Source organism: Oryctolagus cuniculus, chromosome 3 (assembly GCF_051225735.1).
Source record: "Oryctolagus cuniculus isolate XC-2025 breed Fujian yellow rabbit chromosome 3, ASM5122573v1, whole genome shotgun sequence".
Classification (NCBI taxonomy): Eukaryota; Metazoa; Chordata; class Mammalia; order Lagomorpha; family Leporidae; genus Oryctolagus; species Oryctolagus cuniculus.
In genome coordinates this window covers 116781720-116796054 of record NC_142869.1, presented here as the reverse complement: position 1 = coordinate 116796054, position 14335 = coordinate 116781720, and the positions used below count along the sequence as shown (strand labels likewise).

The window sequence follows — 14335 nt, the reverse complement described above, 5'->3', positions numbered from 1 at the left end:
AGTGACAGAGAAGAAAGGAGAGAGAGAGAGCAAGAGAGAGCTCTTCCAGCCACTGGCTCACTCCCCAAATGGCCTGCCATGGCTGAGACAGGCTGAAGCCAGGAGCCAGAGGCTTCATCTGGGTCTCCCACACAGGTGCAGAGGCCCAAGCACTTGGTTCATCTTTCTTTTTTCTTTTTTTTTTTTTTTTTTTTTGACAGGCAGAGTGGACAGTGAGAGAGAGAGGGAGAGAGAAAGGTCTTCCTTTGCCGTTGGTTCACCCTCCAATGGCTGCCGCGGCCAGTGCGCTGCAGCCGGCACACCGCGCTGATCCAAAGCCAGGAGCCAGGTGCTTCTCCTGGTCTCCCATGGGGTGCAGGGCCCAAGCACTTGGGCCATCCTCCACTGCACTCCCAGGCCACAGCAGAGAGCTGGCCTGGAAGAGGGGCAACCGGGACAGAATCCGGCGCCCCAACCGGGACTAGAACCTGGTGTGCCAGCGCCGCTAGGCGGAGAATTAGCCTAGTGAGTCGCGGCGCCGGCCTTGGTTCATCTTTCATTGCTTTCCCAACCCACTAGCACGGAGCTCAAACAGCAGACGAGACTCGAACCTGGTACCCGTATGGGATGCTGGCGTCATGCGAGGCAGTTTAACCTGCTATGCCACAATGCTGGCCCCCAGTTCAGATCATTCTGTCTCCAGCTGACCTGCAGGTGCATGAATGAGCAGATATCATCATGGTAACTGGGGTTTTCTTGGACAGCAATAGCCAGCCAGTATAGTGGGCATTTATGATTAGCTCCCTTTTCTATTTCAGGTTACATCTTGCCAAGTTACCCCTTCCCTCCTGCACCTCACTCAGCTGCCTACCATGGCAGCTATGTTTCTATTGGTAATGGTGCCTGTTTCCCTCTTCTGTAACCACCACCACCGATTGTTTTCAAATTGCTGGTTTAGTGTTCAAATAAATGTTCTCCCTCTCTCTTTTTACATTTACTTCATTGCAAGTGAGGATGAACTTTTAAAGTATTTTTCATTAGACTCTGGTCTCTGTTTTTGGGTCATTGAATAAGGCCCAGGAATATAAACCATCAATTCACAAAAACAGGAACCCATGAGGGGAACAGCCCTATAGCTAAAGGATAAGAGAGCTGCTAAGAAGCCAAAACTATAAAAAAAAAAAAGAAGAATCTGTTAAGTTGAAATGTCTGAGCCATGATTAAAAAAAAGAAACAAATATCCAATTTCATGAATTCCACCATGGGGACACAAAAGGGGGCCGAGGAGCCAACAGCTTCCCTTTAGTTTCTGGCCATCTGCTTAATCCACAGCCTCAGAACAAGCCCTCAGGTAACTGCTGTTGGTGTACACTTTAGTAATGAAGATTTCTATGTAGTGCTTGGTTGATTTGGCAACACTGCTGAAATACTTGAGACAAACTACTTAGGGAGGGAGCAGAGGTTGGTCTCTGCTCATGGTTTTGGAGGCTCATGATCAGTGCATGATCAGGCAGCCCCAGGGGTTCAGTCTCTGGAGAGGCTGGGGGGAGGGCAGGAGGGAGGAGGGGGAGGAGTCAGGTGGTGAGCCAGGCCCCTGCGAGTCCAGAAGCTGACACAAGGGTTCAGAAAGGAGCTGTAGTCATGAACCTTATATCCTGGCATGCTGCCCCGTTCCCACATCGCAAACACTGCATAGCTTTCTGTTGCCGTGTAAGGCTCAGCCTGGTGTGGCTCCAGGTTATCCAGGAAACCAACCTGGTTTTCTAATGCATTTGTGCCACATTCTGACTTCAGCCATGCCAGCCCTTCTTGCTGTCTTCCTCCTGCCACAGGACACTTGCACTTGCTGCTCTCTCTTCTTCATACTCTCCTCCCCTCCCCAACCTCTTCTGTCAGAGTCAGCCCTCCCTTCAGATGTGCCCAATGTGCTGTTTCCATTTCCTTCTTGGTATTTATCACATTTCCCGGCTTACATTTGTTTGTAATGATTTTATTAATATGCCTTCCTTGCTATGCTGGGAGTTCCACAGAGGCAGAGACCGTGTCTGGATTAAGCCCCGAGATATTCCCGGGGAGGTTAGCACAGGGCCTGGCACACAGTTAAGACTCAGCAAACATGTGTGAGTAAAAGGGGAAATGAAGAGGAAGCTACATCAGAGTCCCTGCCTGGGCGTGCAGGATCTCAGCGTGGGCTGCTGGCAGCAAGCTGTCATCAGGAACACGCTCTCTGGGGTGCACCGGGGTGGCTCTGTGAGGACCTGAATCCTCTTCCCTAGGGATGGAGGAAAGGGTTTCCCTCCGCAGGGACCCATCTTCCACCCCCGACGCCCCAGCTGTCCGTCCCTCCTTCTCAGAGGAGGCGGAGCCTAGGATGGGTAGTGAGGATGGAAGAGCCGGGCTTGGGGCTGGCCCCAGACAACCCTCCTCTGTCTCTGTCTCCTCACCTCCATCTCCCACTGTCTACATACCTGTCTCGCTTGCTCAGCTCTTAAAACATGAGGATTGGATCAACCGGGCTCAGCTTTTGATAAGCTAAATGGAGACACATAGAGAGTTGTCTCTAGTGCCGGTGCTGTGGCATAGCAGGTAAAGCTGCAGCCTGCAGCGCCAGCATCCCATATCGATGCTGGTTCGAGTCCTGGCTGCTCCTCTTCTGATCCAGCTCTCTGCTGTGGCCTGGGAAAGCAGTAGAAGATGGCCCAAGTCCTTGGGCCCCTGCACCTGTGTGGGAGACCTGGAAGAAGCTCCTGGTTCTTGGCTTCGGATTGGTGCAGCTCTGGCCATTGCGGCCAAATGGTGAGTGAACCAGCGGATGCAGGACCTCTCTTTCTCTCTCTGCCTCTCCATCTCTCTGTGTATAACTCTGAGTTTCAAATAAATACATCTTTGAAAAAAAAAAAAAACAAGAAAGTTATCTCTGCTTTCAACTCTGTGTTCCTGGCTCACATGAGGCTTTAGGAAGCTCAGGAAGCCAACATTAAGCTTCCCGTAGGATAGATGACATCTTTGCTTCAGGCAGCAGCGGCCTGTCCTTTCTTCGGGCAGAAACTCTTTGGAAGATGAGGAACAGGCAACAAGATTTCATCGGGGGGTATGGTGGTGTTGCTGTTGGAGGGCCCACAGTGGGTTAAGATACCACCTGTAGTGCCAGCATCCCTATTAGAGTGCTGGTTCAAGTCCTAGATTCTCTGATTCTGATCCAGCTCTCTGCAAATGTACCTAGGAAAGCAGTGAAGATGGTACAAGTGCTTGGGCTCCTGCCACCCACACGGGAAGGAGTTTCTGGCTCCCAACTTCAGCTTGGTCCAGCCTGGGTTGTTGTGGCTATTTGGGGAGTGACCCAGCAGATGGAAGACCTCTCTCCCTCTCCCTCTCCCTTTCCCTCTCTCTTCTCTCTCCAGAGGTGGACAATGGCCAGAAACCTTGGCCACTCCATCCCTCAGCCTTCCTGTCTACTCATTCCTAGGTTCAAATTTGGCTCCGCTCTTGACAAGTGGCCCTGGGCAATTTTCCTAATACTGTCAGGTTGAGCTGCTGCATCGGTCAGCAAGGAACGAGAAAGATTCCACCGAGTCCTGTGACCCAGGCATTTCATGCGCCCCAATTCAACATTTACAGCACTCAGCGCATGCGAGCACCAGAGAGAGCGTGAGAGAGACACTCTGGGATTCCGCGCAGACTGTGTATCCCAGGGGAAGCCTGACAGGGGAGAGGGGAGCCAGGCCAGGCCTCTCAAAGAAGGTGAGTCCTTCCACCTGCTTGGTTTAATTCATTCACTCCTTCCATCAACATTAGCTGAGTGCCTCCAGGGGTACTAAAAATGGGCCAAAGTTCCTGCATTTGTGGGGCTCACATCCTAAGAAGAAGTGAATTTCAGGCTGCAAGGTAGCCTTTGCGTGCATCATGCAACCTGGTGCCCACTGCCAGCCGCCTCTTCATTGGCTGCCCGGCCAGAGGGGCGAGGAGCGGCCCTCCGAGCTGTGGGCAGCGCGGGCCCTCAGGGATGCCGCGTCCGAGTGACCATAGGGGCGCTCAAGCCACCTTCAGATTCTGCGCCCCACTCTGTGCCTCCCTCCTGGCCATCGGCCGAGGCTCTCCCGTGAGGGTGTGCAGAGGGTGGGAGGGACTAACTCACTGGCACACAGCCACAGCCCGCACCATTGCCAGGTAGAGCTCAGAGCTTTATTAGCTTCCCCGCCCCCAGAGGCCACCCAGCGGTTCCCAGTCCACATGTGCATGCAAGCCGGAGCATATCTCAGGGCAGAGCGGTGACCCTAGGTCCTCCAGGTCAGCTGCAGTCCACGCCAGCGTCCTCGGTGTGATGGCAGTTGTGGGAGCCCCATTCATTCCTGCCGCAGCTCAACAGGCTCAACTCCGTCCCGCGGCAGAAAACATTGTCCAGCCAGATGGCCCCAGTGCCTGGATACAGAGATGGCAAGGGGAAGGGGATGGGATTAGAGCTGAGGCAAAGCAGCCGTGTGGTCCCTGGGAGCTTCATCCGTCCCGGCTAGCAGGCCCATCTACCCCCAGATCCTGCAGACCCAACCTGATGACTTTTGTGGTGACTCTGTTTCTGTTCTGGTCCCCAGCCTTGTATAAAAGCACATTTACATATTCAATATTTAATCCACACGCTGTCTGAAATATCCTCTTCTCTGCCTTCAGTTTCTTCCCTACAAATTTCTACTGCCTTATTGGCCGGCGCCACGGCTCACTAGGCTAATCCTCCGCCTAGCGGCGCGGGCACACCAAGTTCTAGTCCCGGTCGGGGTGCCGGATTCTGTCCCGGTTGCTCCTCTTCCAGGCCAGCTCTCTGCTGTGGCCAGGGAGTGCAGTGGAGGATGGCCCAAGTGCTTGGGACCTGCACCCCATGGGAGTGCACCTGGCTCCTGCCATCAGATCAGCGCGGTGCGCCGGCCGCAGTGCGCCGGCCGTGGCGGCCATTGGAAGGTGAACCAATGGCAAAGGAAGACCTTTCTCTCTGTCTTTCTCTATCTCTCTGTCCACTCTGCCTGTCAAAAAAAAAATAAATAAATAAATAAAAAATTTATACTGCCTCATCTACCTTTCTCCAATGCCATTTTTCAAGAAAAGATTTATCTATCTATTTATTTATTTGAAAGAGTGACAGAGAGAAGGGGAGAAAGAGAGAGAAAGATCTTCCATCTGCTAGTTCACTCCCCAGGTTCACTCCCTAAATGGCTCCAACTGCCAGGGCTGGGCCAACCTGAAGCCAGGAGGTCCATCTGGGTTTCCCATGTGGGCGTCAGGGGCCTAAGCCACTTGGGCCATCCTTTGCTGCTTTCTCGGGTGCATTAGCAGGGAGCGGGGTCAGAAGTGGAGCAGCTGGGACTTGAACTGGGGCCCATACGTGATGCTGGCATTGCAGGTGGCAGTTTAACCTTCTGCGCTACAAAGCTGGACCCGCAGATGCCTTCCAAACCTTGTCTTCCTGCTTCTCAGATGTATTCACACCTCTCTCAAACAGCTACAAGAGGCAGGAGTTAGGGGGACTAGTTAACACTCTGCCTGAAACGCCTGCATCCCATATCAGGATGCCTGGTTTGTGCTCCTGCTCCTTCAGCTCCTGCTAATACACAGCTTTGGAGGCAGCAGGTGATGCCTCCTGTGTCTGGGTCCCCGCCACCCATGGGAAAAAACTGGGTTGAGTTCTGGGCTTCTGGTTTCAACCTGGCCCAGAACCAGCCATTGTGGAAGTTTGAGGGGAGTGAGTCTGCGGATGGAAGATTTCTCTCTTTCTCTCTGCCTTTCAGATGAAGTGATAATGAATCATTAGTCTTAAGAAAAGCCAGTGTGTACTTTGGGGTGCGGTTGGGTGCCAAGGGAATGGCTCTGGTGTCCCCGTGGCTTGGCTCTCCCAGCCAAGGAAAGGGGTTCACTTCAGCACTTCAACTCCTTTGTTGAAGCTTTGACTTTGGGCTGGAAAACAAAACCTAAAAGCTGATCCCCAGCACTCAGGATGCCTTCCCCAAACTAATCTTAGCTAAGTCTCTGCTCCGAACTGTTTTCTCTTTCCTTCCCAGGGGTTCTTCGAAGATGAGTCAGCTGGGACTGCTGGCTGAGCCAGGCAACGCTGCAGCCACCATGTGCCTTTGCCTGCCTGCCTCTTCTCTCTCTGCCCATTCTGGCATCCCAGCTGCTCCTTGGAGAGCCACACCCACCTCTGTAAACCCCGTTGGCCAGGTGGCAATCTAACTCCAGGACTAGACGAGTCTTGAACCAAGCCTTGTCAGCCAAGCCTTTGCTGCCATGGGTGGAGAGAAGAAGACGCCTCTTCTTGGGTTGGCCAGGCTAAAGGGAGGGACTCCCAGAGCCCTGAGCTGCAGGACTCATCAGCTGCTTGGACCACACTTTTTTTTTTTTTTTTAAGAAACTACATCCAGTCCCTTGCAACCATAAGGTGGCGAATGCCCCAGCAGTGGGAGAGAGCCACGTCAGGCCTTCGGGGAAGAGGCGCTGGCTGGTGAGTTGCTTACCCCCTCCATAGTTGCTAATGGCCCTTCCAGAGGAGAAACCCAGCATGCGACAGAAGACGGTGGCATCTGCGTTGTCCCAGTCATCGTCACAAATCGTCCCCCATGCTCCGTTATAGTAAACCTCAGCCCGGCCCCGGCTTCTGCCGCCAGCAATTCGGATGGAGAAGAAAGACTCGCCTGGACACAAACACATGTGGGAGCAGGGAGGGAAGCACCTTAGGGCATTGTGCTAATGCGGGCTCTTCTTTTCTGTTTTCAGATTATGGAAAATAAAACACACACACACACACACACACACACACAATTCTACAATACAGCACTGACTCTAACAAATTAAAGGGAACCGAAAATGGTAATTACCTCTTTGACCTCTTTCTCCCCTTTCTCCTTGCTGCCCGGAAGATCCTGAAAAACCCACACAATGTAAAGGAAGGCCAGCCAGGATCCCCTCCCCGCCTCTGCCAGGTGGTGGGGCAGCAGAGGGTCAGCTTCTCCCCTCCAGCTTCTCCTGTGAGTGGCATCGTGGTGACTGAGCAAGAGGAAAGGGGCTGAAGCAGGATGGAAGGCAGATAGATTAGGGAGGGAGGCTGGACAGCTAAGGGACGTGGAGTGAGACAGAACCATCTCCTTGATGCAAAGATCTCACTGGTCGTGGAAAACGGGGTTTCCAGCAGGCAGGGATAGGCACGGCCATGAGTCTGCGCCTGGGGAGGCCGGGCCTGGGCTTTCTTCACTGCTGTGTGCTCTGAGCCCAGGACAGTCCCCAGCACACACGTTGTCAACTGAATAAACACATCTGTACCCACTGGGGTTCAGAAGGCCCCCAGGGCCCTGAAAATGGGGGCCTCTCCTAAGAGCCCTCGAGCCAGACGTACACTTACCTTTCTCTCCAGGCTGTCCCTTCTGGCCAGCCGGTCCAATGTTTCCCTTGGGGCCTGCTGGCCCTGGTCTCCCCATGTCTCCCTTCACACCTGCAGGGCCTGGGAGAAAGGAGGCCACACCCGTCAGACACCCTGCCTTGGTCTGGCATGCCTGGCTCGTCTGTAACAGCCAGGTTCCCCTGTGAGTGGCAGTTGGAGCCAGCAGCCTGCATCTCTGGCCTGGGGGCTGTGCTGGTGCCCAACCCCCAGCACAGGCATTCTCTCAGGAACACAGGGTGAAAGTGGCTGGCTGAATCGCAGGGGTTGCTGGTCCTCAGTCGGTTCCACTAATTGTGCTGAATTTCTAGCCGTCCTGGGAGACTTTGCTAGAATGTTCCTAGGCCTCCATACATCCTTCTGTAAATGAAAGTCTTAACAGAATTTTTAGCTGGTGAGAAACATTGCTCATGAGAGAGGCAGGCATTTGGCACTATGGTTAAGACTCCATGTGGGATTCCGGTGTCCTGTATCACAGTGCCTGGATTTGAGTCCCAGTGCTGCTCCCAATTCTCAATTCCTATGAATGTGCACCCTTGAGAGGAAGCAGGGATGGCAGCGGTTGGATACCTGCCACCCACATGGGAGACCTGGACTGAGTTTCTGGCTTTTGACTCTCCTGGCCTGGTTCTTGTCCTTGCTAGCACTTGGATCCTTCTCTCTCTCTCTCTATATATATATATACACACACACACATATATATGTGTATATATATATATATCTCATCTCTATCTCTCATCTCTCTCATCTCTTATCTCTATCTCAACTCTCTATCTGTATCTGCATCTCTATCATCTCTCTCTCTCTCTCTCTCTCTCTCTCTCTATCTCTATCTCTATCTCTATCTCTATCTCTATCTCTGCCTTCCAAAATAAGCAAAGACATTTAAAAGGAAGAGCTAGCGGTGACACGTATCTGCAGTGTTCTGCCTCAGGCTCACTTGGGGCTGGCTGTCGGGAGTGCTGAGCTCGGTTGTCACCTAGCAGCAAGGGCTGGGGAGGCAAGGACAATGAGGATGGTGATGATGATGATGACCTAACAAGAAGCAGCCACAGGTGGAGGGAAGCAGCTGGAGGGGCCAAGAAGAGGCGGGGAACAGGCCAGAGCACAAGCCCGATGCCAGATGGGTGGCCTCGCTCTGCGCAGGCTGCTCAGCCTGACGCTGCCACTCTCACCTGACATTGGTGACCCTTTGCCGTCCCTCGCCTCTGCCCCACACCTTACGCCCGTCAGGACGCCGAGTTCCTGACGTCCCCCAGGTTTTACAGGGGAGGGAGGACTTCGGGCTGGAGGGACAGAATCCTAGAATCTCTGCCCAGCTTTGTGCGGAAGGTCACAGCGTTGCGCGAAAGTCAGCAAGACCCGCCCACCCTGCAAGCACGCGGCCACTCCTGTCATCAGCCCGAGAAATTAAAACGAAGCCGGCCCTGTACCTGGCACTCCCGGTTCTCCTTTTGTTCCTTTCTGTCCTTGAAGTCCTACGAGCAAAACAAAGAAAAGGGGGAGAAGATAATAAAACTTAGATATTAGACACTTTTAATCTTACACAACCTCTAGCTTTTGTCTGATTAATGCAGACGGAAAGATACATCGGTTCCCTGCGATTGCTTAAAACCTCTCTCACACAGCGTAACAGGAGACAGCCTACAGATGAATGGGGATGGGGGTGTCGGCATGAGACAGCGACATGCCGGGTCGAAGTCTGGGCTGCACAGACCCCAGACTGCCCTGCCGGCTTTCCCTGCCCACCGCTGACCGGGCTCGGGGTCTACATCCCACCCCCATTACCTGCCGTTGCCCTTATAGGAAGTGAACGAGGAGCTAGTTTGAAAATGAAGTGGTCTTGAGTCCCAAAAGTCGGTCGAGGGGTCTCAGAGGCCACCAGGAGCTCTGCGTCCTCTGGTGCAGCAGGTGCTCTAGCAGCACTTGTTAGTTTATTTGATTGTGGCCCCCAGTGTAGCTATGATTCGTGTGGCTAAAGGGTCTCATGCCCAGGAGATGGAAAAATAATAATGGCAATGAGAGCTGCTGATCCTGTCTATAGTTTGTTCCCTTCCTTCCCTCCCTCTCCTCTTTCCTCCCTCCCTCCCTCCCTCCCTCTCTCCTTCCTTCCCTTTCCCACTTCCTGCCTCTCACTCACCCCTGTATTCAGTAAATGGTCATGGAAGACCCCCGTCCCCACGCCTGCTAGGTCACTGTAGGATAACAATGTGCTCATTTAGCATCATGCTCTCTCAATTTTATGTGCCAGTATTGATCTTATTTCAGAGCCACTGGACTCCCCAAGGCAGTTACACCAGCTTGAGCCAGTGCGAGCCCAGGACTCTTAAGCGACAGCTCCCAGAAGGGAATGAAAGGAAGACACTGTGCTCACTGCCATGCCCTGGACACACAACCCGGCTTTACCCGAGAGCCACCCTCCCAGCATCATTGAAACCAGAGCAAGCTCCATCTTGCTCATGGTTGTGGCCTGGACCAAGTCCTTCCTGAGTTGCCTCCGCCACCCCCTCCTGGACTTTCCTAAGCACCTGCAGGGTGCTGGTCGGCAGAGGGCAAGAGGCAAAGGCCCTGGGCAGGTCCTTCAGGATGCCTTCTCAGAAAATGAACAAGAGGAGACTCTGCTCTCAGCAGCATCTCCAACTGGTGCTGCTCTGGAGGACGGTCGGTGAGCCAAGCTACTGCACCAGGAGGAGCTGGGGGCACTGGGCATCCTGACGTTACAGCCCCTCGTTTTAGAGATGGGGACAAAATGGAGGCTGTGGCAGGTTCTTCCAAGACCTGAAGTTGCCTTCAAGGTCAGCACAGGTCCCAGCTCGCCCCATGCTATTTGCACAAGCACCTGTCCCTCTAATTCAAGCTCATCCTTGGAGTAGGTGCTGGGGTTCAGCCCCTAAGCCTCAGAGAGTGTCAGATGGCACTGAAGGGAAGCCATCCCTGGCCCCAGCACACAGCTGACACACTCTCTCCCAGGGCAGGAAGGAAAAGTAGCTCGGGCATTGGGTGGCTTGAGCTTGAGCCTACCTCCCCCTAGCAGTGGGTGTGAACTTGAGCCTCGGTTTCATTCTCAGTGTCTCCTTGTTGCCATGGGAGGCAGCTGTGAGAAGGTGTCTGTGTTGAGTGCTGAGCCCTGGGTCTGGCCAGTGCTGAGAGGATGCCTGTGGATCCTGTTTATAGCTGTGCAACCCCGCTCCGCATGGGGAGCACCATGGGCACTGGGGTGGAGTCCCCACATGAGCCCCTGGATGGCTGCCCTGCCAGCACCTGGTAAATGCCTGCAGCTGACCTGCAGGGACTTAACCCAGGTCCCCCAGAGTTGGCAGTGTTTGCTCTTCAGTTCCTTGCATCTGAAAAGCAGGGCAGGTTGCAGGGGAGAAGAGCTCACGCATTAACTCTCCATGCCGCTTGTTAAATAGGATAAGTGTTCGCATCCTGACCCTGGGTCCCCTCTATCTGCGTCTGAGAGGGTGCCACATTGCAGAAATCTTTCCCTAGGGGCACATGCTTGGCATAGCAGTTAGAATGCCTCTTGGGAGGCCTGCCTCTCTTAGCTGAGTGCCTGGGTTCAAGTCCTTGTTCTGGCTTCTGACTCCAGCTTCCTGCTAATGTGTACCCTAGGAGGCAGCAGGTGATGGCTCGAACAGTTGAGTCCCTGCCAACCACATGGTAAACCTAGATTGAATTCCTGGACCCCTGCTCCTGGCTTCAGCTTTGTGCAGCCACAAGCCACTACAGGCATTTGGGGAGTAAACCAGCAGGTAGGAGCATATGCACTGCTCTGTTCCATCCTTTAGCTACCCTGCTGGAGAGTACTGCTTCCCTGCCTTCCCAGGGAGGAAGTTGGCACCAGTGATGCAAGGTGATTTATCCAGGTTCACACGGGAGGGAATAGTGTCTTGGATTGTACCCCAGGCTCAGTCTGCTACCGTGCCCTGCAGCCACCTGTGTTCCACCAGCATGCCAGGCTCCCTCCTCCCTGAAGTTCCACTTGCATTGTCCCCCCCCCCCACACTTTGGGTCATCCCTTTCCCTTAGAAGGGGAGTGGTGAGACCACAGTGTGCATCATAATCTCTGTATGGGGAGGCCATCTGGCACAGCAGTTAAGATGCCAGCCTTCTACATCAGAATGCCTGGGTTTGAGTCTCCACTCTGCTTCTGATTCCAGCTTCCTGCTAATGCACACCCTGGGAGGCAGCAGGTAATGGCTCATTTGGGTTCTTATCACCAACATGGGAGATCTAGGTTGAGCTCTGGGTTCCTGGCTTCTGCTTGGCCCAGACTTGGCTGTTGTGGGCATTTGGAGAGGGTGCAAAATCTGTGTGTGTGTGTGTGTGTGTGTGTTTCTGTTTCTCTCTACCTTCCACATAAAATGAAATCAATGAATAAAAATTTAAAAAATTCACCTGGCTGAGGCTTGTTTAAAAAATCAGCTTGTGAGGCCCCACCTGGAGCTGATTCCTTGGGGCTGGGGTGGGGGCCTGAGAATCTGCATTGCTAGCAAGTGCTCAGGTGAAGCTGATGTACCCGGTGCAGCAACCACACTTTGAGTGGCACTGCCCTAAACAAATCTCACTCCTTTAGGGACCAGCTCACAGCCCGCCTCCTACAAACAGCCTTCCTGGCCGTGCAGGAGCTCATGGCTCCTCCCAAGACTGAGTTTGCCCAGAACCAGGGTTTTAGAGGGCAGAGATTGGCCCTTGATAAGGTACCCTCTGGTGTGTGCTTCCTGGGTGTCAGTGTTGCCTTCAAAATGCCCGTCTACAGGGGGAGGAAAGAAGAATTTTGTTTTGTGTGATTTCTCTCCAAGACACACTGGACTAAGAGAACTCTGGCTGAGAGGCTGTGCATTGACTAATTGGTGCAGGTACATACAATTGCTTCACTGTAAATCAAGGCATTATCCTTCCCAGATCGGCTCATGCACATTAGAGAAAATTTGCTGAAAGCCAGGACCTAGACTGGCAAGTTCTGAAATGACACTAGAGAGGGGCCGGTGTTGTGGAGCAGCAGATCAGGCCACTGCTTGGGTCTCTGATGTCCCATATTGGAGCACAAGTTCAAATCCTGCTTACTCTGCTTCTGATCCAGCTTCCTGCTAATGTGCCTGGCTGGGAAGGCAACAAATGACGGCCTAAATACTTGAGTCCCTGTCACCCATGCGGGAGACCAGGATGGAGTTTCTGGCTTCTGGTTTCAGCCTGGCTCAGACCTGGCTGTTGTGGATATTTGGAGAAGTGAGCCAGGAAATGGAATATCTCTCCTTCTCGCTCTCTCTTTCTTTCCCTTTCTCTCTCTGTCATTCTATGTCATTCTCTGTCATTCTAGCTTTCAAATGAATAAATCTTTAAAAAAAAAAACTTCACAGGATGCAGAGTAAAGCAAAGTGGCTTTTTCAAACTGCTAAACTTAGGGGCCCCACATATGTAAGGGCAAGGAGTTTTTAGAGAATCGATTTTCACCAAAGAAAGTGGTCTGTTGAGTTAGAAAGTGCATGCCTTCCTCTCGCCTGGTGTTTAGCTGATACTCCAACTAAAGCTTTGATTGTTCAAGTCCAAGATGAAGTGGCCAGTTTCAAGCCCAGAATGCTGCTGGGCTGGCTGGACCCTGGCCATTCTGGGGGACTCACATGCCACAGAGGAGGAAACTTCTGTCAACAGCCGGTCAGGAGAGGCTCAGGCGTCCTGATGCTGAGTTAAGTTGTAGACCTTTCTAGAATATTAGTAACCTCACAGGTGAGGTATAACTGGGAAATTTTAGGATTAATCTTGGTAACTGAGGGATTGAACTGAGTAGCAAGAAGGAGGTGGCGGCCAGGCCACCCTGAATTGGGGAATGTGGGGACTTCTGCAGATGTCTCTAAGAAATTTAGAGGAAAATGAGGAAGAGTTTGTAAGTGACAGCTTTGTAGTCTGACTTGGTAGAATTTAATGGATTCTTGAACCACCCTTGTACTTGGATATGAGAAACAGAATTAACTGCATTCATGATATGGGGCTTAACTGCTGCCTATCTTTAAAGTAAAACATTTTAAAATCCAGATGAGAAAATGGGTATTAAGTTATTCTCACCTTGGTTTTGCCTGCAGAAGAAAAAATTGGCACAGAATATCCAGATTGTTATATTTTAGACAGTGAGAGGAGGAATTTCTGATCAGACTGGTATGGTGGAGCATAAACATTCTGGCTGCTTCTAACATTTCATGCAGTGGAAATGGTAAATCTTGAAGGGGAGTCCTGCCTTAATTTCCAAAGTCACTAAGGGATTTAGAGCTGGAATTTGCTTTTTCTTTTGCAATCTTTTCAAAGAGAAAGGGTTGGAAAAGCCAAGTTTGGGGGTTGGAAAAAAGCTTGACACTCTCTCATGCCGAAGTAGACCAATCCCTACTGGGTGTCTGCCCTGCTTGCAAAAGTGGTGTTTCTCCTCTCGGCACGATGGAGGGAGTTTCTTCCTTGTTTTCTTTCATCTGAATTGGATCCTCTCCCTCAATGCCAACAGGGGCAGCTGGTCCACCTGAGTGGGTTGGGGCACCCTAGTGACTGTTGCTCAAGGGAAGAAGGTTTGGTGGCATAGCCAGGAGAGACCACTACCTGGGGGTGGCAGTGCAGGGGTAGGGTCACAGCTGATGTTATACAACAAAGTAGAGTCACTTCCTGTGGTTCCATACAGCAACATTTGGGGAAGCATGACTTTGAGATGACTTTAGGGTTAACTCTTGGGTTCAGTGGCTGCCAACCGTGAGACTCTGAGGGTCACAGGTCTGCCTCTCTGAGCAGGCTGAGAAAACCCAGGAGTCAGGGTGGGTGAACTCGGATTATAGGAGTAAAGTCCAAGCCTAGTGCCTATCCCAGAGGCACTGCTAGTCACAAATGACCTTCTCACTTTTCGAAAGTAATCAACCCACTATGATGAAATCTAGTTGTTACCTAAATCAAGCCTGTGTGAAC

The 14335-nt window shown here is 52.3% G+C and overlaps 1 protein-coding gene across 2 annotated transcripts in view; it reads right to left on the bottom strand.

The window, feature by feature from the left end:
* Positions 1-4139: 4139 nt before the first annotated feature.
* MARCO (macrophage receptor with collagenous structure) overlaps positions 4140-14335 on the bottom strand; it is a 36134-nt gene continuing 25938 nt past the window's right edge. For both annotated transcript variants that reach the window (XM_008258480.5, XM_017342794.4), the window contains 5 exons: positions 8827-8871; positions 7358-7456; positions 6837-6881; positions 6477-6653; positions 4140-4398 (listed from right to left, as the gene is read on the bottom strand). In XM_008258480.5, the coding sequence (XP_008256702.3) occupies positions 4268-4398; positions 6477-6653; positions 6837-6881; positions 7358-7456; positions 8827-8871 (497 nt within the window). In that variant the 3' untranslated portion in view covers positions 4140-4267. The remainder of the gene's footprint in view (positions 4399-6476; positions 6654-6836; positions 6882-7357; positions 7457-8826; positions 8872-14335) is intronic.